This window comes from Mustelus asterias, chromosome 3, assembly GCF_964213995.1.
Source record: "Mustelus asterias chromosome 3, sMusAst1.hap1.1, whole genome shotgun sequence".
Classification (NCBI taxonomy): domain Eukaryota; kingdom Metazoa; phylum Chordata; class Chondrichthyes; order Carcharhiniformes; family Triakidae; genus Mustelus; species Mustelus asterias.
This window is the reverse complement of record NC_135803.1, coordinates 6,440,591-6,466,622: the sequence shown is the minus strand read 5'-3', so window position 1 is coordinate 6,466,622 and position 26,032 is coordinate 6,440,591. Positions and strand designations below refer to the sequence as shown.

The window sequence follows — 26,032 nt, the reverse complement described above, 5'->3', positions numbered from 1 at the left end:
AAAGGATATTAGTAAACTAGAAAGAGTGCAGAAAAGATTGACTAGAATGCTACCAGGACTTGATGGTTTGGGTTATAAGGAGAGGCTGAATAGAACATAGAACATAGATAGAACATAGAACAGTACAGCACAGAACAGGCCCTTCGGCCCACGATGTTGTGCCGAGCTTTATCTGAAACCAAGATCAAGCTATCCCACTCCCCATCATCCTGGTGTGCTCCATGTGCCTATCCAATAACCGCTTAAATGTTCCTAAAGTGTCTGACTCCACTATCACTGCAGGCAGTCCATTCCACACCCCAACCACTCTCTGCGTAAAGAACCTACCTCTGATATCCTTCCTATATCTCCCACCACGAACCCTATAGTTATGCCCCCTTGTAATAGCTCCATCCACCCGAGGAAATAGTCTTTGAACGTTCACTCGATCTATCCCCTTCATCATTTTATAAATCTCTATTACGTCTCCCCTCAGCCTCCTCCGCTCCAGAGAGAACAGCCCTAGCTCCCTCAACCTTTCCTCATAAGACCTACCCTCCAAACCAGGCAGCATCCTGGTAAATCTCCTCTGCACTCTTTCCAGCGCTTCCACATCCTTCTTATAGTGAGGTGACCAGAACTGCACACAATATTCCAAATGTGGTCTCACCAAGGTCCTGTACAGTTGCAGCATAACCCCACGGCTCTTAAACTCCAACCCCCTGTTAATAAAAGCTAACACACTATAGGCCTTCTTCACAGCTCTATCCACTTGAGTGGCAACCTTTAGAGATCTGTGGATATGGACCCCAAGATCTCTCTGTTCCTCCACAGTCTTCAGAACCCTACCTTTGACCCTGTAATCCACATTTAAATTAGTCCTACCAAAATGAATCACCTCACATTTATCAGGGTTAAACTCCATTTGCCATTTTTCAGCCCAGCTTTGCATCCTATCTATGTCTCTTTGCAGCCTACAACAGCCCTCCACCTCATCCACTACTCCACCAATCTTGGTGTCATCAGCAAATTTACTGATCCACCCTTCAGCCCCCTCCTCTAAGTCATTAATAAATAGACTGGGACTTTTTTCTCTGGAGCGTAGGAGGCTGAGGGGTGAACTTATAGAGGTCTATAAAATAATGAGGGGCATAGACAAGGTAGATAGTCAATATCTTTTCCCAAAGGTAGGGGAGGCTAAAACTAGAGGGCATAGGTTTAAGGTGAAATGGGAGAGATTCGAAAGGGTCCAGAGGGGCAATTATTTCACACAGCGGGTGGTGAGTGTCTAGAACAAGCTGCCAGAGGTAGTAGTGAAGGCGGGTACAATTTTGTCTTTTAAAAAGCATTTAGACAGTCACATGGGTAAGATGGGTGTCGAGGGATATGGGCCAAATGCGGGCAATTGGGAATAGGTTAGGGGTTTAAAAAAAAAGGGCAGCATGGACAAGTTGGGCCAAAGGGCCTGTTTCCATGCTGTAAACTTTTGTGATTCTATTTTGACCCAATGACAATGAAGAACGGCGCTATATTTCCAAGTCAGGATGGTGAGTGGCTCAACTCACAAAATTGTTATGGTGCAGTCGGAAGCCATTTGGCCCATCATACCCATTGGAGGGGAACTTGCAGGAGATGGTGCTCCCATGCATCTGTTGCCCTCATCCATCTTGGTGGCAGAGGGCACAGGTTTGGAAGGTGCTGTGGAAGGAGCCTTGGTGAGTTGCTTCAGTACATCTTGTAGATAGATGGTCCATGCTGCTGCCACTGTGTGTCGGTGGTGAAGGAAGTGTATGTGGTGTTGTATAAAGTGTCAATCAAGCAGGCTGCTTTGTCCTGATTGATATCAAACCTCTTTGAGTGTTCGGGGCTACACTCATCCAGCCAAGTGGAGAGCATTCCATCACACTCCTGATTTGAGCCTTGTAAATAGTGGAGGGGCTTTGGAGGGTCAGAAGGAGATTTACTCACTGCAGAATTCCCAGTCATTGTCTTTTATGTGGAGATGCCGGTGTTGGACTGGGGTAAACACAGTAAGAAGTCTCACAACACCAGGTTAAAAGTCCAACAGGTTTATTTGGTAGCACAAGCCACTAGCTTTCAGAGCGCTGCCCCTTCATCAGGTGAGTGGGAGTTCTGTTCACAAACAGGGCATATAAAGACACAAACTCAATTTACAAAATAATGGTTGGAATGCGAGTCTTTACAGGTAATCAAGTCTTAAAGGTGCCGACAATGTGAGTGGAGAGAGGGTTAAGCACAGGTTAAAGAGATATGTATTGTCTCCAGACAGGACAGTTAGTGAGATTTTGCAAGTCCAGGTAAGTCGTGGGGGTTACAGATAGTGTGACATGAATCCTGTCCGGCACAAAAATAAAACAGGAAAGGTGGCCAGACTGTGGCTTACAAGGGAAATTAGAAATAGCATTCAATCCAAGGAATAAATTGACCTGAGGATTGGGAGCAGTTTAGAATTCAGCAAAGGAGGACTTTGCAACCAGAGTCTGAATCACCTGCAGCTTGGGTGACTACCCTTTAAATAACTGGGCAGTGGGGGGGCGGGGGGGGGGGGGGGGGGCGGGGAGCGGTCCTCTTGTGGCTAAGTACATGTTCATTTGTGAGTGGGTAACACATGCATTCAGTGGGGCTGCAGATCCAAGTTCCAAGAGCGTTCTGCACTCAATTAAAACATCTGTTTGACTCCGTCTGGCCCGCTGAGATGATTTTGGGGCATGCATGGCATTGTCATGTTTTTGCACTTCTCATCATGAGGCATGTCTATTCTGGCAGCCTCCAGCTTCCATAACACTGGTTCCAACAGCACTAAGGAATCAAATCTCTAACCTCGCCCTTGTTCTTTTACAGGGTTCTGCTGCACAGTGGCACAGTGGTTAGCACTGCTGCCTCACGGTGCCAGGAATCCACACTCGATTCCTGGCTTGGGTCACTGTCTGTGTGGAGTTTGCACGTTCTCCCCTTCTCTGCGTGGGTTTCCTCCGGGTGCTCCTGTTTCATCCAAAGATGTGCAGGTTAGGTGGATTGGCCATGCTAAATTGTCCCTTAGTGTTAAGGGGACAAGCAGGGTAAAATACTTGGGGTTAAGGGATAGGCCCTGGGTGAGCTTGTGATCGGTGCAGACTCAATGGGCCAAATGGCCTCCTTCTGCGCTGTAGGGATTCTATGATTTTCCAGTATTCATTGCAAGCTGATGATTCGGCTAACATTCACATAGCCCCATTCCGATCTCCTGGTATTTGGAGTGTGCTGTGTATGGAATAACAGTCTGCTGTACTGATCTTTTCAACTTTAGGCATGTTCTACTCAATTGGCCTTCATCTTACCAAGTGTCAGTATTGGCTCAGTGGTAGTACTTGTTTTCTGTGTTGGAGGTTCAAACACCACTCTGAAGACTTGAGTACTTAATCCAGACTGACACTTCAATGCAATGCTGAGGGAATGTGGCACTATCAGAGGCATCATTTGTTTCTTATTCATTTAAGGAATGTAGACATCGTTGGTTAGACCAGCATTTATTATCCATCCCTAATTGCCCTTGGGAAGATGGTGGTGAGTTGCCTTTTTGAGCCTCTACAGTCTACATGGTGTAGGTACACCCACAGTGCTGTTAGGGAGGGAGTTCCAGGAATTTGTCCCAGCAACAGTGAAGGAACGGCGATATATTTCCAAGTCAGGATGGTGAGTGACTTGCAGGTGATGGTGTTCCCAGGTATCTGCTGCACTTGTCCTTCTACATAATAGCGGGTGTGTGTTTGTGAAGGTACTGTCTGAGCAGCCTCATTGGGTCCCTGCATTGCATCTTGTCGATGGGATACACAACTGCTACTGTGCGTTGGTGGTGGAGGGAGTGAGTGAATGTTTGTGAATGAGGTGTCAATCAAGTGGGTAGCTTTGTCCGAGATGGTGTGGAGCTTCTTGAGTGTTGTCAGAGCTGCACTCATCCAGGCAAAGGATGGGTATTCCATCACATTCCTGATTTGTGCTAAGTAAATTGTGGAGAGGCTTCGAGGAATCAGGAGGTGAGTTACTTAGCACAGGATTCCCAGCGTCTGACCTGTATCATAAAATGGTAGGATGCTGTTAAAATGAATGTATTTCTTTTGCAAAAGTAAAATCAAACTGCCAAGTATTTTGTAAACCACATCTTGGCAGCAACTAAGGGAAAGGGGACAAAAAGGGTGTTCTTTGCAAATGATACAATTAGGACTCAGCGTGCTGTGAGTCAGGAAGCAGTTTAGACACAGACGAGATGTTGAAGAAGTAGCAGCAAGAGAGAGAGGCAGCCATCCCCAGGAACCAGTTCAATCAGAGATTAGGGACTGAAGGCAGCAGAAGAGCAGGAGACGGGGGCAGCCAGATTCAGGAAACAGCTGAGCCAGACATGAAGTGCTGAAGGCAAACGCCAGTTTGTGCAAAAGATCATTTTTTTCACTGAATGGAAGACCATTCCCAAATCCTGGTCACTTAAGTTGAATGGTGTGGTAATCACCGGCTATATTTGACCAATAGGTTTATAGTTGTTTGGGAAACGGGGGTCTCAGTACAGTTTAGGATTATGGGGGAAACAGACATTTTTGGGTTTTCAGTCTCTGAGAGACTAAGTGCTTATTGTTAACTTGCCAAAGTGCAAGCTTATTCTTTGTAGTGTTTTATTATCACTTTTCTACTTTTAATTTTGTTGTTTAATGAAAGACAGGTCTGAGTTTTCACTGTTTCCACAAACATTTACTAAAGACACATTTAAATGCTATGACTGGGTTTGAGGCTGGATGCCCTGGCCCCCCGGTATGCTGCGACCTCCACCACCAGCGGCAAGTCCACTGGGCAGAACTTGGCGCAGGCCCTGATAAATCTGGACCTGGTGCCTTGAACTCTGAAGGGGGGGCGAGGAGGTAAGTGCTGTGCCCCTCTGCCAGGCAGCAGAGGGAGGATTTCCCAAGGGACATGGGGGAGGAAGGGGTTCACCTTGGGACTCTGCCCTGACATGGGGGTGGCTGGACTGCCCCTTCCAGCCTTGGGGAAAATGGAGATCACCCCTAGCATGCTGGTCTCAAACTGATTTTTCAGCTCAAAATCTTCATTCCTGACTGTGTATTATGAAATCCTTGAAGTGACCTGGCCACTTTAATATCCATGGCCCACGGACACCTGGAAGTATTCAAAATCACCACAGCACCCCATTGTGCAGAAGGGATTGCTCATGCTTTCTCTCAGAAACTCCAGGTGTGAGAAAATCAGTTTGAAGTCCTTAGACTGGCAGGGGATGTCAGTTTCAGTAGGAGTTTCCCTTCTGAAGCCTAAATGAGCAGCAAGTACAGCCTGCCCACTTTGATCTGCTCTGATTGACAACTGGGGTAAATCTGCTCTGATTGACAACTCCACAGCAGATGAGACAATTCATTGTAGACGCAATCCAGTAAAACTCTTGGACCTCCTCAGTCCACCAGAGGTGCTCCCCTTGTCAGCGGGGGTCGGATGTTCATTATGGGGGAGGTGGTCCTGTCTCAGCGCTGAGATCAGGGTGCCTCCCCTGACCTACGTAAAGCCAGGCTGATGGCGTGTTTTGCAGCGTGCTTAAATTTGAATGGTTAAGATGGGTGAATCCCACCTGACAGGTGCTGCTAACAGCAATGGGAAACACTCCGGTTTTATCACTGGTGGGAGTATGTAAGAGTGCAGATGGGAGAATCATGCCACACATGTCACTATTTGAAAAAAGGTACAGGGGGTATTCTCAGTGTCCTGGTCAATACTTTATAACCCAACATCAGTTCAACAGGAGATCTGGTCAACATCACTTTTTGTGGGATTTTGTTGTGTACAGATTGCTTGCCATGTTTGTCTATATTACAACAGTGCCGACATATCAAGAGTAAAACTGTGAAGTGCTTTAGTATTTTCTGCTGTAATGGTAAATGTTGTATGGATGGGAGGTTTCCCTTCCGTGGCATCCTGTCAGATATGCGGCAATTTGTAAATCTCTTCAGTCAGAATTACTTGTTTATTTTTGAAATCCTGTGAAAGAGTGAATTAGCATTGGTGTGTGTGAGGATGCAGGAAGGATGAAATGTACCTTACAAAACAGATTAATTTTCAATCATATTTTAATTTGTTTTGAAATTAGGTGGAAATTGTATTTCAAAAATTTTAAAGAAGGTATGCAATGGACAAAGACTTTAGTCATAACGCCTCATGAATTTGGAATTTCAGAAGGTCACAAACAATTAGTATATTCATATTTAACTAGAGAGTCAGTGCAACAAATGTAGAAAACTGCTGTATGGCTTTGAGCAGATCTTGTCACCAATGAAGACAGAAAGATGCTTGTTCACCATCCTTTGCAATATGAAAGGTGGGGATCTTGCTAAACAGATCTTGTCAACTCTTCTGCACTGACAGGTTCCAGAACTCCATTTCCTGAGGAACAAAATAAATGATTTCAGAAACTTGACACATTAAGAACTTGAACATTTTTAGAAATGGAAATAGGCCATTCGGCACTATAAACTCAAAACTGCCGTGATAATGCTCTCCTCACACCAGCTCCCATAGCCTGGGTATCCGATAGCCAGTGAAACACAAGACCACTTGATTTCATTACACTGGTGACCAGAATGATTGCAGTGAGGATCAGGGAAAGCGGTGTCCTCAGGCCTCTTTTCAGACTTGAGGATGAATTGATGTCAAAGCTGTCCCACGATAATGGCACAACACCAGGTTAAAGTCCAACAGGTTTATTTGGTAGCAAATACCATAAGCTTTCGAAGCACTGCTCCTTCGTCAGATGTACTCCATCTGACGAAGGAGCAGTGCTCTGAAAGCTTATGGTATTTGCTACCAAATAAACCTGTTGGACTTTAACCTGGTGTTGTGAGACTTCTTACTGTGTTCACCCCAGTCCAACGCCGGCAATTCCACATCTTGACTATAATGGCAACAGGGGAGTCATAGAAACCTCCAAAAATAGTGCGAACACCAAGTTATGGATTTATGGATGATGCCTCACAGAAATTCAATCCTGCTCTGGTCTATTGTATCAAATAACTTTGACATAAAGAGCCAGAACAGACACAACAGGCCAAATGGCCTCTTACTATGATTCTATGATAAATCAACCTACCTCCCTGTGCATCATCACTTTCACCCCCTGATCTCTCCAGAAACTTGAATTCCCTGTGCTTCAGTGTTCTCTCTTTATTCACTCCGGAATTGTCTCATCCTTAGGATAAAAAAAATTCCTTCTTCTAAATTCATAATTTTTGTTCACCACTATAGGATAGTGAAAATGTACTCCTAATGGTAAGTCGGTAATAGTAACGGGAAAACCTACCTTATCTCATAGGAGAAGTTTCTCTGTGTAGTGTGAAGCAAGACAGGAAGCCCATTCTTTATACACAGATCAATGATTTTGTTGTCTCCTCCTGTGTTGAAAATACATTTTGTTCTCTACACTGAAAATCTGCCTGAACAGGGGATTTGGGTTAAGTAAGTGAACTGTAAAAGCTAATAATTCATAGCTCATCTCAGAGCTGGTAAAATCTGTTACATGGTTTTACCTTTGTGATGGACTAGTACTCAAACTGGAAATGTCAAATCAGAATGAAGTAATTTTAAAAAAAAACTATGTTGAAAAGCTGAAATAAAAAACCCCTTATGCTGCAACACCAGTCATTCAACGTCTGAAAGGAACATTTTGTGTTGATCTTTCAGGCAGCACAAAATGGCCTTGAGTTCCACTGCACACTGATATAAACAGCCTGTAAATACCACTAATGTTTTCAGTGTGAGGTTTACACAGAGCCCAGTGAATAATAATAATCGTTAAAAACTGAAGGCCCAGCAGCTCCTGCTCTGTGTAGGGATGTTTCTTGTTGGAAGCCCTTAGCAATTAACTTAAATAATTTAATTTGCCTCTGCAGGGAGCAAATAATTAACTCCTGAGATCACAGCTCTGGTTTACAGTAAAGATGAAGTGAGATGATTTTCTCAATGCAGGATAGTTAATCAAATCGCAAAACCCTCCTTTAGAAGAGGTTTTATTAGTTCCGTACACACAGTGCACAGGGAAATACTCACATTCACATTTTGTAATAAATGTTGAGAACAAGATCATGCCTGTGATTATAGGGCAAATTAATAGATACAGCAACACCCCCCACCCTTCTTCTTCCCATCTGTTTTCAAGTTATATTAATACCAGCTCACTCCATCAGTCAGAAAGCAAAATCGAGAGATGTGCTAACTTTAAGCTTTCTGCACACATAGCAAGAAGAAAAGGTGAGTTGTTGCAATTGCAACAAATCCTAATGGGGTAATGATGGCATGTGATATTTCTCACCAATATGTGGCCTTCGAGAGGTTAAGGACTCCTCCTATGGTTCAGCTGGTTAAGTCAATGAATGCTGAGCTACACAGGTCAGGACGTTCGACTAGTTGAGTTGATCTCAAAGGACCAACAGTAGAATTTCTACAATTAGCCTCACCATCCTTGGGTTAATTGAACCATTGTCCCAATGGAGCTGACAGATGGGAATTTAGACATAGTAGAAGCATTCCTTGGGTTAAAGGAGTAGAAGGTGAACAAACGTTCCTGCTCCTGGTTATTATTTACCTACTGAGCTGCCAAAGTGCTCAGTAGGTAAATGTCAGTCAGGGACAGACCAGGCTCAGCTGGGGCACCCAAAGTAAGAGAGATTGTTAACCCACAATCCAGGGTCTTTCATATGGAACAGCTACTTGGCAAGACTTTGGAGAGCAACCATTAACCAGTGTGAGTCAGGACAGAAGATATAATGAAAGCAGTATTGCTAGTCATTGCGAATGTGTCCTTGAAACACATATCTGAAGCAGCATGCCAAATAGATCAGTGAAACTACTGTTACAATAATAATGATTATCCCTATTGAAACTTTGATGGTAATAACAAAAATTCTCATTGCATTATCTGTATAAGAGAAAAGAAACAATCCACTAAAAATAACCAACCCACATTAAAAACATTACAACACCAATATTGTGAACAACACTTGCCTGAGTTCTGACAACTTGTAAATGAAAATAGAATCACAGAGTGGTTACAGCAAAGACTGTAGCTATTCAGCCAATTAAGTCTGTGTCAGCTGTCTGCAACAGCAACTCCATTTTCCCATAACCCTACAAACATTACGTGCCACAAGGCCAAGGCATAGCAGGCTATAGACCAAGTGCTGGTAAATGGGATTAGTATAAATTGGTATTTGATGGTCAGCATAGTCTCAAGCTGTGAGTATATTTTTTGAATACAGACTGTATTCCTGTACATTTATCCACACTATTCAAATAAGAATGAAGGTATAGTTGCACAAGTCTGTGAGGTTATATACTAATAATTAGGTTCATGCACTGGGTTTTTACCAAAGATTCATTGTATTCAAATAGCTTTGAGAAAGCATTTAATTACAGTGGGATTCAGGAGATATGGTGACTTTTTAATGTTGCCATTTGCTCAAAAAATCACAACTATTAGACTACAAGCTATGCAAGTAAAAAGGAAGAACCTTTATTTATCCAACAATATCCTATGCAAAGAAATGCTTTTGAAGTAGAGTTATTGTGTGTACAAAAACAGCAGCAATTTGACCCTAAATATCAAATTGAATTAATGACAATGAATCTGTTGTTGATGGAAATGAATGGAGAGAACCCACTGTTCTCAATTGAAGGTTCCAAGGGATCGTTTATGAACCTGAGCCAATGGAACAGCAGACATGACCTTGATATAAAGTTTTATCCAAAAGACAGAACATCTGACGATAAAGTATTGACTGAGGCACCCGTATTATAATGGTGTCAACCATGGCTCAGTTGTTAGCAATACTCAAAAGTTTGTGGGTTCAAGTCCCACTCCAGAATTAAAGCACAAAATCTGGCAGTACTATGGGAGCACCGCACTATTGGAGGTGCTGTCTTTTGGATGAAATGTTATACCAAGGCTCTGTCTGCCCTCTCCAGGTCTCAAGCCAGTATTGTGAAGAAGAGCAGTTGTCCCTGGTATACTGTCCAAACCTCCATAAACATCATAAAAGTCAGATGATTTGGTCATGTATTACATTGCTGGTTGTCAGGGCTTAATTTCTGTTTGCATATTGGGTGGAGAATTTCCTACAGTGCAACAGTGACTACACTTCAAAAAGAGGCTGTAAACTGCTTTGGGACATCCTGTGATTGCAGGGATGATTTCCCTTTTCCTCCTGCCTTCAAAATGCTTATTTCTCTTGGGGATAAAGATGGAAACTCCGGGTGATGTCAGATCTTCAGCTCCCTTGCTTTGCCTGGGTACTCTCAGGGGTTTTCCCAAGGCAGTGCAAATACAAGCATAGTAAGACAGCACTCATGAAGCAGGAATTCTTCCCAAGACTCTGCTTGCCATTTTACATCTTGTGATAAGCGCAGTCAGACTAAAGGATCTGAGAAGTTTGGGTGCAAGGAAGTTTTCTTCCTTTCACAGGATTAGCAGGATGGATATAATATGCAGAGGCCTTCTGGTTGCTGTTTTTGGACATCTGGAAGGCCAAGCAGATGACACCCTTCCATTTCCATCCCTGCCATGGATCAAGCAAATACTGGTGGGTTCAGGTCATGCCAAGCAGAGCACATTTGGAGTGTATTTCATCTGACTCACACCGAATTGGCTCAAACACTGGTGTGAACCATGATCTTCTGATTAAGGAATAAAAGTACCACCAACTGAGCCAAGCTGACGCTAGTTATTTTGAAATGCAAAAAGCTTATGGGCATTATGTATTTCCAATTCATGCCTTAGTTATTAATTTAGTCAGTAGCAATTTCAATTCTACTCTGGTGGTATACTAGTCTGCTCCATAATCACAAGTGGTAAACATCTGGAATGTACTGTCTCAGTGTGGTAGACGTTTTGATTTGATTTGATTTATTATTGTCACATGTATTGGGATACAGTGAAAAGTATTGTCTCTTACACATTATACTGACAAAATATACTGTTCATGGAGTACATAGGGGAGAAGGAAAGGAGAGGGTGCAGAATATAGTGTTGCAATTACAGATAGGGTGAAGAGAAAGATCAGCTTAATATATGATAGGTCCATTCAAAAGGCTGATGGCAGCAGGGAAGAAGCTGTTCTTGAGTCGGTTGGAACATGTTCTCAGACATTTGTATCTTCTTTCCGATGGAAGAAGATGGAAGAGAGAATGCCCGGGGTGTGGTTCACCCATGGTATTCTGAAAGGATTTGGATAATTATTTGAAGAGGAAACAACTGCTGGGCTGTGGGAAAGGGCAAGGGAGTGGAATTATCTGTGTTGCTCTTGCAGAGAGCCGACACAGACATAACAGGCTGAATGACCTCCTTTGTGCTGTAACTCTTCTATAATTTTTTATCCATTCTTAAACCAGTCTCTGTAGCTCTGCTTTATGTGCAAGTCTTACCATCTTGCGACTTTTCTTTCTCACAGTGCGAGCCTTCATGGGTTATTGGGCAATGGCAGTGAACGTTCTGAGAACCATCTGCTTCATTAGTTGCCTCTTGACAAATGCCTCCATTCTCACATGGATTATTGAGACAGGGGCCAGCTACAAGAACAGAAATCATGAGCATTAAAATCTCACATAAAGCTTATTTATATGTTGTTCCTTCTCTCTTAACAACAGTCTATCAATTGCTGTTTCAAAGGGCACCATACAGCTAAAGGTTCTAATAACTGACTTTTTTTAAGAAGCATAAACATACATTAACATTATCAGGATAATATTTGAAAGTTCACATTCTGAGTAAGAAGCTTCAGCTGATAAGAACATACATAGGAGATTTAGCTCACACGATTTTCCCTCCATTATACTTTTTAGGTTCAGTTAGGCTGCACTCTGTTAAAACAGTACTTCGTCAAATGATTGAGTGGGTTAGCAAAGTGGAACTTGCAAGTTAGCACTGCTGATGATGGATGGATGTATATTACTGGTTGAGGTTCTGTAGGTGTGACAAGTGAGCAAGGTGACTGAGCTTCCTATCTGGATTTGCTGTGAATGTGTGATTATCTTCTCTTGTCTGGTACTTCTCCAGCTTCAAGCAGGCTGGTATACACCCCATTTTTTTACCCATGCTTCTTTATGGAACTACTGAAATCCACTAAATTACTGGGATGAATCTTTTTGCTGCTAAAGGCAAAAGCTAACTTTTAGCCCAGTTTTTTTATGTCTAGCAAGTAGGCTCACTAAACAAGGGCTTGATCTGGGGGTATTATGCCACTAGTCAGGGTTTTTATAATCTTCCACATTGCTGCCTAGAATGTTTGGATGCTGCGAAATAATTGAATCGTGTATCTTCCAGTTGAAAGAATTGTCCTTGACCGAGTGTTGCAGACTGGCACATTCCAAGGTCCAGGACTACGTGCTGAAGGACGCGCTCAAGCTTGGGGCAGCCGCCGCAAAGGCACAATGGAGAAAGGCCACTGTGTAAAGCCTTTCAACCGAGGCAGACCGAGGGCCCGGTAACTGTAGAATACCCTCGGCCTGCGTAACTGTGTGCTAATCTGAAAAACAACAGCACACAGTAAAATCTGATGTATGTATATAGTTTCAAGTAATGAAATGTAATGAATGTAATGTCGTGTAAATAAGCATCGTATAGTACTGTAAAAATGACTTTTCTTTTTGCACTGTTTGTAATTTTTGGATATGTCATTTTGCAATGGTTTATTTGAGAGTTTTTTTTATGAATAAAGTATATTTTTGAAAAAAAAATTGAATCGTGTATAAATAGTGTCTTTTTGTGCATAACCTCTCTGACATTCCTCCCTTAGAATCCCTACAGTGCAGAAGGAGGCCATTCAACCCATCGAGCCTGCACCAACAACAATCCCAACCAGGCTTTAGCCCCATAATCCAATGCATTCACCCTGCTAATTCCCCTGACACTAAGGGGCAATTTAGCATTGCCAATCCACCTAACCTACACATCTGGCATGGCCAATCCACCTAACCTACACATCTGGCATGGCCAATCCACCTAACCTATACACCTGTGGACTGTGGGAGGAAATCAGAGCACCCAGAGTAAACCCACGGGAGAACGTGCAAACTCCACACAGGCGGTGACCCGAGGCTGGAATCAAACCGTGGGCTCAGGTAGCAGTGCTAACTGTTCCACCGTGCCACCCAGATACCTTCCTGATGTTCCTCTTTAGCCCATTGCGGTTCTTGTCACTGCAGGGACTGGAGAGCTGGCCGATCAGATGACTTCCCCGAATTAAAAGCAGAAGTCCCTCCTACAGCTGTTAGAGGGTGAAATGACTGTGGGGGCACCCTGAGTCAATGGGGATATGTTCCCCGCCGACTCTTTGGATGGCAGGAAAGGAAACCCCGCCAGCCTAAAAATTCAAGCCTTAGTTTTTCTCTGTTATTTCCTAGAGGAGAGGGAAACATGAGATGGAAATGTTTGCCTGAGACTGTTTCAGCCTTGGATGAGTTTTTCTCCTTCCACCCCCTCCATCCAGATTCCTGTCTCAGTAAATTAGATGTCGTAATAACATGCTGTGCTTGGTAACAGAAGGACAAAAGGCTCACAAAAGTGCCTGTGGAGTTAAAACCTTGGAAAATTTCAATTCGAATACTAGTGGATAATTCACAGATTTCCAATAGTTTAATGCAGCCTAATCCAGCAGGATCTAGTTAAGCACCATGAACCAGCTGTGACCATGGGATTATTCGCATCTGATGTACTTGAAAGTCAGCAATACAGCGTGAGTTGTCACAATGGGGACTGCTCTTAGCTCACAGAAAGCAGACCTTAAAAATGCATTATTACACTTTCAGTGAGCTCTTGGAGTGATCAAGTTAGGAGTGACACTGGAAGAAAGCGCCTTATGGGAAACCATGGTCATACAACCTGTAATTTTCCACCCACACCTCCTATTAGAGGCACTCCGAACTGAGAGGGCAGCATTTGCCAAAACCGGAGGGCAGGAACCTCTTCTTAAAACAAACTTATCTGATTCCTTGGAAACAACGAAACCAGTCATTTCTTAGAGAAGGTAATAATGTGACTATTGCAATGTAACTGGTGAGGGAATGGGAGGAAAGAGATGCCCAGATACTTGGTTTCAGTAATGAAAACTTACATTTCAATTCTGCAAATGATGTGCAAGGAGATAAGTCAGTATGTTTTATAAAAGTAAAGTAAAGTTTGTTTATTAGTCACAAGGCTTACATTAACACTACAATGAAGTTACTGTGAAATTCCTCTAGTCGCCACACGTCGGCACCTGTTCAGGTCAATGCACCTAACCAGCATGTCTATCAGAATGTAGGAGGAAACCCACGCAGACACAGAGAGAACGTGCAAACTCCACGCAGACAGTGACCCAAGCTGAGAATCGAACCGGGTCCCTGGCGCTGTGAAACAGCAATGCTAACCACTGTGCCACCGTGCTGCCCATAGGATGCTTGATAACAAGTAGGGACTCAGCTGGACAGTGAAGAATGGAAGAAATGTGGAAGATGGTAACGTATTAGAGTGGAGGTTGAAGTTGAAGCAGTATCTGGAGAGGGAAGAGGGAGGAGAGTTTTTTTTAGAATTGGGGATCATGACAGCAGTTTTGAAAGATGCTGAAACTGAGCCAGAGATGAGCATTAGTTGATGATATGGTAACTGTTGTGGAGAACAAATAGCTTACCGCTTCCCCCCCCTCCGCCCCGCCCCCGCCCAGCTAGGATACATAAGATGGGACTCAGCATCCATTTTGTGACAAATCAGGACAAGGTTAAAGATCCTACAGCTTAAAAGCTAACACCGCAGAATGTCCTGCCTGTACATTATGTATGTAGTCTGAGTGAGCCCACCAGCTTAAAGACATTAGCACATACACAAAGACGCACCAACAAGATAAGATCCTGATAATTGCCAGAAATCAGACACCAATCAGGAATAGTAAAGAACAAGGGCTCACCCAGCAAGACACCCCACTGGTGTCAATGTATTTCAATGTCTCTGGCTGGTTTCATGAATGAAGACGTTATCAGGTTATTATCTGGAAATGGGTTTCGATGTCTTTGCAATTTAAGAAACAATACAATAGTGATTATCTTCGTCTGGGTAACATCCAGCTAAATTGAACTGTGTGAATGTACTATCTGAATGCATCTTCCAATAAAGGTATAAATGTTGAAACCTTTACACTGAGTCTTCGGGGAAGCATTGGGATTAGACCAGAAGCTTTCTCTCCACCGGTGTTAAATAAAGCTACTTTGAAAACCAGATCAGGACTTTGAGCATGGAGTGATTTCTGAATTCGTCCATGCTAACAGTAACCATGGAACTGAGAACTGGGGTGGTCAGCAGCTGGAACTGGGTGATGGGGCTTGGTCTGGGCTAGGGTACAAGCAGCAGCCCGACGGACTAGGGAACAAGAGGATTGGAAATTACATGGACACAGTTGAACATTTCCACAGCAGATGGATACAGGTAATGGTGGAGGCAGGTAGTGGTGTGGGTATGGAAGTAGGTGGCATTTGTGATGGAAAGGAGAATAGGCTTGATTTTGTCCTCAGGCTCTCTGGCCGCAAATGAGCCCAGGAAATAATGAGTGGAATTTTCCCGTTCCGCCCACCACTGGAAACATAGTGGGCGGGACAGAAAATTTGGTGGACCATTTAAAGATCCATTGATCTCAGGCGGGAATTTCTGGTCTTCGAGCACACGCGGCTGGAATATCCCACCCATGTGTCCCCAAGGAATAATATTCTACATTTAAAATAAAAATTGCTGTTGGATGGTTTTCCATTCTCGGAAATTCAATTGACTTTGGCTATACATTCCTTCTGAGTGTCATTGACGCAGAATCACCCCTGTGGAAGAAGGGACTGAGACAGGTAATTGTTACTTTCACCACTGGGCTATAAACTGGTGATAGTGGATCAGCCATTTGTTCCCATTTATCCAACTTTTGAGTGGATGATCCTTTACTGTCAGTTACCCGGTCAATGCTGAAAGTTAAAAGCTACCCTGAGTATAGTTGATGTACATTAAATGGACAAAGTATATGCTTACATCGGTAGCATCCTCTGATGAGATGAGCAGTGGTACAGGTTGTGTTGGGTGCACATAGCGTTCTTGTACAATTAACTGTTGCCGTACTGATGCACACACAAGTCTCAGAACAATCTTCAGTCATAAATTTTTCCCCAACCTACCAGCAAAGAGCAGAGAAATTAGATTTATACCAAGAACAGTAACAATCTTTAGACACAAATAGACCACTTAGTCTTTCTCCCCAAGATCTCTGAGACATATTTCTAAACCCAGTAACATTGAGGACTATTTAAAGATAATGGGCGGGATTTTTCGGCCTTGCTCGTCCCGAAACCGTAAAATCCCGCCTGAGGTCAATGGACCTTCCCATTGTCTCACCCTCGTCTGCTCCGATTCCCATGACATGCGGGGCATAAAATTCTGGCCAATAACTTGTTTAGTTCCTTTTGACTCTGCCATTTATTTTTGTTCCATTAGTCTTGTTAGTAGCGTTTTACAATTATTTATCAGCTCTTTATGGAAAAATGTGCCCTGAAGTTCCCATTTTCCTTTTTTATCCTTAATTTGACCCCTTGGGCTTGCAATTCGGACCAAGTTGCCATGCTGGCAGAAATACAGAAGAATGGCCTCTGAGCTTCCTGATGGTGGTACCAAATGATGGGCTGGCATTGTTTGCATGCTGGGTTCAAATGACCCATGCCTATTGGGCACATAAGCATTGCTTGTTCCAATATACCAGTAGCTAAGTGAGTCAGGTCATGTTGGTACTGGAATTGTCAATATGCTAGCAATCCAGAGGCCCAGGTTAATGCCCTGGGGTCACTGGTTCGAATCCCACCACGGCAGTTGGGATGAATTTAAATTCTATTCATAAATCTGGAACATAAAGCTAGTCTCAGTAATGATGACCGGCCTTACCCGGTCTGGCCTACATGTGACTCCAGTTGCACAGCAATATCTTAACTGCCCTCAGTTCAAGGGCAATCAGAGATGAGCAACAAATGCTGATCTTGCTGGTAACATACACATCCCATGAAAGAATAAAGAAACAAAAGTGGTTCTGAGGTTGGCAAGGAGACACGGAAAGGGCCTTTCTAAAGTGTATTTTTTTCATGTGGTCACGAATCCATAGAATCATAGAATCCTACAGTGCTGAAGGAGACCATTCAGCCCACCGAGTCTGCACCGACCACAATCCCACCCAGGCCCTATTCCCGTAACCCCACTTATCTACCCTACAACTCCCCCTGACACTAAGGGGCAATTTAGCGTGGCCAATCAACCTAACCTGCACATCTTTGGAGTGTGGGAGGAAACCTACGCAGACACAGGGAGAATGTGCAGACTCCACACAGACAGTCACCCAAGGCTGGAATTATTGCTCCTAATGGGGCTATTGAAACTTTTGTTCCAGGAAATTGATCCTCTCTGGCATTGATTACTGTGGGCTGCAGAAGTTCCAGGGCCTTTTGTTGGGCTTCAATAAGATTCAAGTCAGCTCTCAAACTTAAAAGTGCTTGCTGAGTACTTGGTCAGACATGCTCCCTTGATATACTGGAGTAGACACAGTAAGAAGTTTAACAACACCAGGTTAAAGTCCAACAGGTTTATTTGGTAGCAAAAGCCACACAAGCTTTCGAGGCTCTAAGCCCCTTCTTCAGGTGAGTGGGAATTCTGTTCACAAGCAGAACTTATAAAGACACAGACTCAATTTACATGAATAATGGTTGGAATGCGAATACTTACAACTAATCCAGTCTTTAAGAAACAAAACAATGGGAGTGGAGAGAGCATCAAGACAGGCTAAAAAGATGCGTATTGTCTCCAGACAAGACAGCCAGTCTTGTCTGGAGACAATACACATCTTTTTAGCCTGTCTTGATGCTCTCTCCACTCCCATTGTTTTGTTTCTTAAAGACTGGATTAGTTGTAAGTATTCGCATTCCAACCATTATTCATGTAAATTGAGTCTGTGTCTTTATAAGTTCTGCTTGTGAACAGAATTCCCACTCACCTGAAGAAGGGGCTTCGAGCCTCGAAAGCTTGTGTGGCTTTTGCTACCAAATAAACCTGTTGGACTTTAACCTGGTGTTGTTAAACTTCTTACTGTGTTTACCCCAGTCCAACGCCGGCATCTCCACATCATACTGGAGTAGGGCATGGGTCAGAATATTCACCCACTTTCACATAGGAATTTTGTGGAGTCTTTTCCACAGAACACAATCCTAGCTGAACCACATTCTGTCTTATTGCCTGGCCCCTGTCCAGGCATCCTGGCAGAGAAGGACCAAGAACTGACTGGAATTTTGCACTAGCAGAAAAATCTAATTGGATCAACCTCTGCCAAAACCCTCCATAATCTTAATCCATCCACTTTTCAGCCTTCTCTTTTCAACAGGAAAACATCAGTTTTTTCCCAAGTCTTCCTATTCTCAAGAGCATCAGTTAAATTGTTTATTCAGATTGGTTCAATGAGAAAGTTGGGAGGCAAAGAGAGCAAAGTGCGGCAGTATATTAAAGCAAATTAATGCTGTACAGTTTGTTCATATTTACTGACATTCTGTCTGGACAATGTGATGAACGTTGTACATTTCTTTGGACAGGAGCTGTTCCCTGTTTATCTAACTGTCCAGTCAATCCACAGCAACTTTATGTGAATTGTATTGTCTTTTTGGTGCCATTGAAAATCGCAGGGTGTCAGCCACAGTTACAAAGCAGAAATATTCTACTCTGCACCTCTATTCTACTTGATAAAATCTTTACAATCTCAAGAACTGATTTCTGAAAGTTTAGAACTGCTTGAAATGAATGCGAGACAAAATTTGTCCCCTTCACATGGATACACGTAATGGGGCAACAGTTTCATGAGAATAACAAAACCAGCAATAACTTAAAACATGGAGTGAAAAACCTTAACCCTCCATTGATTCCTAAATTACTGCGGTCAACTGGGATCATCCAGTGCACACTAACAAATGCAATACATATGCTGTGACAATGTCAGTATTAATTTTACCTCATAATACTTGTTTCGATAGGTGCATCCACAGTCTTTGTAGGGAATACACTGGAAGTCACTCAGTACAAAGCCTGGGAGACACTCACAGCCCTCCATAGTGGGTGCTTCACATTCTGATGGGGCAGCAAAGTTACCGCAGGAAGCAGGGCAAGCTGACATCTGCGTACTGTATTGGCTGTTTGCTGGACAGGCCATCGCTGTGGATTATAATAAAGCAAATGTTCATTGAAAGCTAGAAGACACATGTAATAACCCCCACGAAGTCCATGGGGAATCACTGATTCATCTCCCTGTGGGGCCCATTGAGTATGAGTTCTCCTGGAAACAGGCAGTGGCCTGCCGAGCTGGAACTCATAAGTTTATTTATTAGTCATAAGTAAGGCTTACATTAACACTGCAATGAAGTTACTGTGAAATTTCCCTAGTCGCCACAGTCTGGCGCCTGTTCGGGTCCATGCACCTAACCAGCACATCTTTCAGAATGTGGGAGGAAACCGGAGCACCCGGAGAAATCCCATACAGACACGGGGAGGACGTGCAAATTCAACACAGCCAGTGACCCAAGCCAGGAATCGAACCTGGGTCCCTGGCGCTGTGAAACAGCAGTGCTAACCTGGCGCTGTGAAGCAGCAGTGCTAACCACTGTGCTACCATGCGACCTGTATTACGTGAACCATTTATAAGGCAGGCCCAGGACAGGGCCTGTTAACCTGTAGTTCCAGACAGGGACTAGTGTATGTAATCACAATAGTGGCTTTACTTTGAATTCTGTAATAAACTATTTTTTTATAGAATCTCTACAGTACAGAAGGAGACCATTTGGCCCATCAAGTCTGCACCGACTCTCCAACAGAGCATCTTACCCAAGCCCTATCCCTGTAACCCCACATATTTACCCCGCTAATTCCCCTAACCTATATACCTTGGGACACAAAGGGGCAATTTAGCACGGTCAATCAACCTAACCTGCACGTCTCTCAGAATGTGGGAGGAAACCAGAGCACCCTCAGGAAACCCACACAGACACGGGGAGGATGTGCAAACTCCACACAGACAATCACCCAAGGTCGGAATTGAACCCGGGTTCCTGGCGCTGTGAGGCAGCAGTGCTAACCACAAAGCTATCTGAGTTGTTACAACACACAAAATTTAAGCTGTAAATTTAAAATAAATTAGTTTATGTCTGCAATAAAATAGCAAATGAAGGAATGTTATATAAACTTATAAGTTTACAGATCTTCGTTATTCTGATGTTAATGGTGGATTCACATGGCACATTTAGTTTTGGTGTGACACTGTTTGCACATCTATCCATGTAGAGTTTAAATTAGGCATCAGCAGCTGAGCTGATTCTGGAATGATACAAAGTGTGATTACATCCTCCAGGGAGTCTTGTTGCTCTTTCTCCAATGTCAGTTCCCACACTGAATATATTTTCAGGCTGAATTACGTGATAGCTACAGTATTGGTAGAAAGCATGCTGCTACACACTAACACAATGTGAAAACACCCCAACAGTACTTCGGCATCAAGAACAAAGGATGCTAGAAAAACTCAGCACGTCTGTCAGCATCTATCAGTTCTTCAGTATCACCTGTCTCAAAGCAAAAGTTAAAAGAGCATGCAGTGATATAGTCCATACCACAGAGGGTATCTTTCCTCCAGTCTCCCAGAGTGACTTCATGCTCCTGACAGTGCCGTGCATATTGTTCCAGGCTGGGACACATCATCTCAGTGATATTAAACGAAGTGCACATGCTAAAGATGCAATGCCTAGAATGGAAAAGGGTAACTTGAATTGGAAGAAATAACTATCATTATTATTCACCACACAATGTGACTAAGTGTATTCTCTTTGTATAGGTGTTGTGTGACCAGGAATGCAGTGAGAATGGGGCTAACTGGTGTTTCTAGCCAGTTAGCTAGAAACATACGGTGAATGCAGAAGTACTTCCTTCTACATTCATTTGCAGAACTCATATCTGTCTGAAGTTGCAGTTCAGGATTTGTTTTTGTCATTTTATTCTTTCTCCTTCCCTCTGTCACCATGTAGGAATGATCACCACAAGAACAAGTAGTTCATAGTCTGCACTTGGCCTAAAAAGCTATTGTCATTTGCCATTCAATAAGGGCTGGATTTTCACCAAGTTAGGTTGCCTTTAAAAGTGGTGGGCAGGTCCCCATTCCCAGGCTGTCTGATTTGTGGGGGCAACATTAAAGGGTGCGGGCTAGTTCGGGTTAAAAGCCTGCACCCTGCACTACCAATCTGGCCGGCTCCATTGCAGGGATAGGGATGTACTAGTCCTCTGCAATTTGCATGGAGTCAGGCCATGTTTTCAATGGGTCGTGATTCATGGCACCTCAGAGGAATTATGAACCCTAGATTGCATAAGGGAACATTTTTAACGGTGAGTTAAAAAGGTCCCCCTCATGTCCTCCATGCCAGGCTGTGATGCATGGTCCTTCATGCCTCCTATGCTTCATATGCCGAGCTATTGAACTTCACCCAGCCTCCTAAGCCTCACCTGCTCCTATGTCAAGCTACGCCCCTCACCCCATCCCCATGGCTCCTCAATGCACCCAATGCCAAACAATAGCACTTTCATGCCCATTGACCCACTATATGCTGTGACAGCCCAGACAGCCAGTACTGTTGTTGAAACACCTGGAACCCAGGGAAAACATTGCTTGATTGATAGCTCTGGCTCTGATTTCAACAGTCAAATTCATAATGTTTATTTACACAAGGTTAAGTGGTTTCAAGGGCTTGCAGTTTCTGTTATTGATATTATTAAGAGTCTGGATGATGAACACTTTTATTACCTTGTAGTGAAATGAGTTTCTTTTTTAAAAAAATGGAAAGTAATGAATTAATTACTTTTTTTTAAAGCTTTCTTTAAAATCATTCCACTGTCAAGGGCAAGTCATGCCTCACAAATTTGATTGAATTTTTTGAGGAGGTAACTAAGTGTGTTGATGAAGGTAGGGCAGTTGATGTCATATACATGGATTTTAGTAAGGCGTTTGATAAGGTCCCCCATGGTCGGCTTATGATGAAAGTAAGGAGGTGTGGGATAGAGGGAAAGTTGGCTGATTGGATAGGTAACTGGCTATCTGATCGAAGACAGAGGGTGGTGGTGGATGGAAAATTTTCGGATTGGAGGCAGGTTGCTAGCGGAGTGCCACAGGGATCAGTGCTTGGTCCTCTGCTCTTTGTGATTTTTATTAATGACTTAGAGGAGGGGGCTGAAGGGTGGATCAGTAAATTTGCTGATGACACCAAGATTGGTGGAGTAGTGGATGAGGTGGAGGGCTGTTGTAGGCTGCAAAGAGACATAGATAGGATGCAAAGCTGGGCTGAAAAATGGCAAATGGAGTTTAACCCTGATAAATGTGAGGTGATTCATTTTGGTAGGACTAATTTAAGTGTGGATTACAGGGTCAAAGGTAGGGTTCTGAAGACTGTGGAGGAACAGAGAGATCTTGGGGTCCATATCCACAGATCTCTAAAGGTTGCCACTCAAGTGGATAGAGCTGTGAAGAAGGCCTATAGTGTTTTAGCTTTTATTAACAGGGGGTTGGAGTTTAAGAGCCGTGGGGTTATGCTGCAACTGTACAGGACTTTGGTGAGACCACATTTGGAATATTGTGTGCAGTTCTGGTCACCTCACTATAAGAAGGATGTGGAAGCGCTGGAAAGAGTGCAGAGGAGATTTACCAGGATGCTGCCTGGTTTGGAGGGTAGGTCTTATGAGGAAAGGTTGAGGGAGCTAGGGCTGTTCTCTCTGGAGCGGAGGAGGCTGAGGGGAGACTTAATAGAGGTTTATAAAATGATGAAGGGGATAGATAGAGTGAACGTTCAAAAACTATTTCCTCGGGTGGATGGAGCTATTACAAGGGGGCATAACTATAGGGTTCATGGTGGGAGATATAGGAAGGATATCAGAGGTAGGTTCTTTACGCAGAGAGTGGTTGGGGTGTGGAATGGACTGCCTGCAGTGATAGTGGAGTCAGACACTTTAGGAACATTTAAGCGGTTATTGGATAGGCACATGGAGCACAACAGGATGATAGGGAGTGGGATACCTTGGTCTTGGTTTCAGATAAAGTTCGGCACAACATCGTGGGCCAAAGGGCCTGTTCTGTGCTGTACTGTTCTATCTTCTATGTCACTGCAGGATTCGTTGGTTCTATAGTGTATAGTGTGTTAGTGGACATGGAAGTGCCATTGCTTGGTAAAGGGAGCATGAGGGTTGCGCAAAAGGGCAGAACTTGGCACAGGGGCATGAAGGGCTTCACAGCTCCAGGGACCTGGGTTCGATTCCCGGCTTGGGTCACTGTCTGTGTGGAGTTTGCACATTCTCCTCGTGTCTGCGTGGGTTTCCTCCGGGTGCTCCGGTTTCCTCCCACAGTCCAAAGATGTGCAAGTTAGGTTGATTGGCCATGATAAATTGACCTTAGTGTCAGGGATTGGCAGGGTAAATATGTGGGGTTCTGTGGGAATAGGACCTGGGTGGGATTATGGTCAGTGCAGACTTGATGGGCTGAGTGGCCTCCTTTTACACTGTAGGGATTCTATGATTCTAAGTGTGAGGGCTGGAGGGCTTTTATTTTAACCGAGATGAAATCTCAGAGCACCGAGACAGACCACTTTCCCAGGCTGGCTGACCCAATGACACCTGCACCTACCCTCGAGCAATGACGATCCCACTTTGATAGACACTTTCTTGCGAGGTGGATGGTCAAGCCAGGGATTTTCCTAGTTCCTACTACCTGCCTTTGTGATGGAAATTCAGATAATAGACCAATACTAAAAAGGGATTTTTAAAAAATCAATTTTTGCTTACGAGTATCCTTGTGCAACAGGTTACTCTCATCTACTTGATATGCAAAGGAAAATATAGCTTTTAGTTAAAATTTTAGATTTTGTGGATCTATGTACAATAAGAAGTTTATTGTATAGATGTTTACAATACAGTCAGGTGAAGTAGCCAATGTTGAGAGGATTGTTAGAATCGTGAAATGATAAAACAATTGGCACTTATATTTTATATTTAATTTTCCCAAGTGCTTCACAAGAGCATCATCAAACAAAATTTAACTCCAAGGCACAAAAAGAAGACACTGGGAGATGGCCAATAGTTTGGTCAAAGAAGTACATTTTAAGGAGCATGTAAAGAAGGCGAGAGATATGGGGAGTCAGAGAGGTTTAAGCACAGCTACCAATGATGGAGATATTTAAGATGCCAAAATTGGAGTAATTCTGAGACCTTGGAGAGTTTATGGCTCAAGGTGAAAATGAGATAGGGAGGGATGAAGCCATGGAGGGATTTAAAAAGGATAAATAAGAGTTTTAAAATTGAGGCGTGGTCAGATGGGAAGCTAACATAGGTTGGTGAGCACAGGGTGATTGGTGAATGGGACTTGGTGCAAGTCAGGGTATGGACAATGATGGTAGTCATAGAAACATAGAAAACAGAAGCAGGAGGAGGCCAATCGGCCCTTCTAGCCTGCTCCACCATTCATTATGATCAGGGCTGATCATCCAACTCAATAGCTTGATCTCACCTTCCCCCCATATCCTTTGGTCCCCTTCACCCTAAGTGCTATATCTAAATGTTTCTTGAAAACGTTTGGCCTCAGCTACTTTCTGTGGTAACGATTTCCACAGGTTGACCACACTCTGGGTGAAGAAATTTCTCCTCATCAAACTGTAAATTCAGTGCACAGGAAGATAAGATTCTTACAATTGATACTGCTCTGGTGAAATAAATCTGTGACAATCGCTGAACGGCCCAACTGGATCAGAAAAAATTCCACAGTAACTGGTTCTTTGTATAAACTTTAGTTCAGTTCTGCTGCACAGCATGTCAAATCCAGTGTCTAATTCAATATTTTCAAGATCTTCATCTGTAGTAGGGATTTGCCTGCATTTAAATAACAAGCAGTAAAAATGTTCATAACAAACAAACAAACAACAACTGCTGTACTTTGAACTGGGTTCAGTATCTTAACCTACAAATAACCAGAAGCATTTGCGGTGACAATCACTGTTTATTCATATTCCATTTCTATTTCTTTTAAACAGACTCTCCCAAACCATAGCATCTTTTGTTCAGAATCATGACAGAGGTGAATACAACTGTACTATGTGGTCAGATCATCTTCTGTGCACAGGTGTCTTTTTCTTCATTCTTTCATGGGATGTGGATGTAATTGGCAAGGCCAGCATTTTTGTCCATCCCTAATTGCCTTTGAATTGAGTGTTTTGTTCAGCTATTTCCAAGGGCAGTCAAAAATCAATCACGTTGATGTGGGTCTGGAGATCAGGTAGGGATGGCAGGTTTCCTTCCCTAAACCGCATTAGTGAACCAGATGGGTTTTTACGACAATTGATGATAGTTTCATGGTCATCATTACTGAGACCAGCTTTATTCCATCTTTATTAACTGAATTCATATTCCTCCAGCTTGTATGATTGAATTTGGACCCATGGACAGGATTCTCCAGTCGTTCACGCCAGTGGATTTCTCTGGTCCCCATGCAGTGAACAGAGATTTGACTGAGCCTCAAATTCCCCATCCTCGCTGGCAGTAGCAGTAGGATGTGAACAGCCAGAGAATTCTGGACCATGTCTCCAGAGCATTAGCCTGGTTCTCTGGATTATTAGTCTGGCAGCATTACTTCTATGCCACCCTCTCCCCCATTCTAGTATCTGAGCAAGAGGAAGAGATAACAATGGGGTGAATTTTCCCAGGTGTACAGTGGGAGAATCAAATATTGTGGAGATGCTCTGTGCAATTCTGTCAATGGGCAAAATTCCTTGCATGCAGCCAGAAAATTAATCCAAATGGCTTTCCATTAAAAAGATGTTTCCATTCATATTTACACCTGAATTCATTAACCTCAGGAACAATTTTGATAGGCAAGTTAAAAAATATTTCTACGATAATAGTCTTGCTAGATTAACTACTGAA

The 26,032-nt window shown here is 43.3% G+C and overlaps 1 protein-coding gene across 1 annotated transcript in view; it reads right to left on the bottom strand.

Annotated features, from left to right (window-relative positions):
• Positions 1 to 6,088: 6,088 nt before the first annotated feature.
• LOC144485739 (IgGFc-binding protein-like) overlaps positions 6,089 to 26,032 on the bottom strand; it is an 80,261-nt gene continuing 60,317 nt past the window's right edge. The window contains exons 34-39 of the mRNA XM_078203848.1: positions 24,803 to 24,982; positions 20,698 to 20,828; positions 19,053 to 19,252; positions 16,055 to 16,193; positions 11,440 to 11,583; positions 6,089 to 6,411 (exon numbers count right to left, since the gene is read on the bottom strand). Coding sequence (XP_078059974.1) covers positions 6,359 to 6,411; positions 11,440 to 11,583; positions 16,055 to 16,193; positions 19,053 to 19,252; positions 20,698 to 20,828; positions 24,803 to 24,982 — 847 coding nt within the window. The 3' untranslated portion in view covers positions 6,089 to 6,358. The remainder of the gene's footprint in view (positions 6,412 to 11,439; positions 11,584 to 16,054; positions 16,194 to 19,052; positions 19,253 to 20,697; positions 20,829 to 24,802; positions 24,983 to 26,032) is intronic.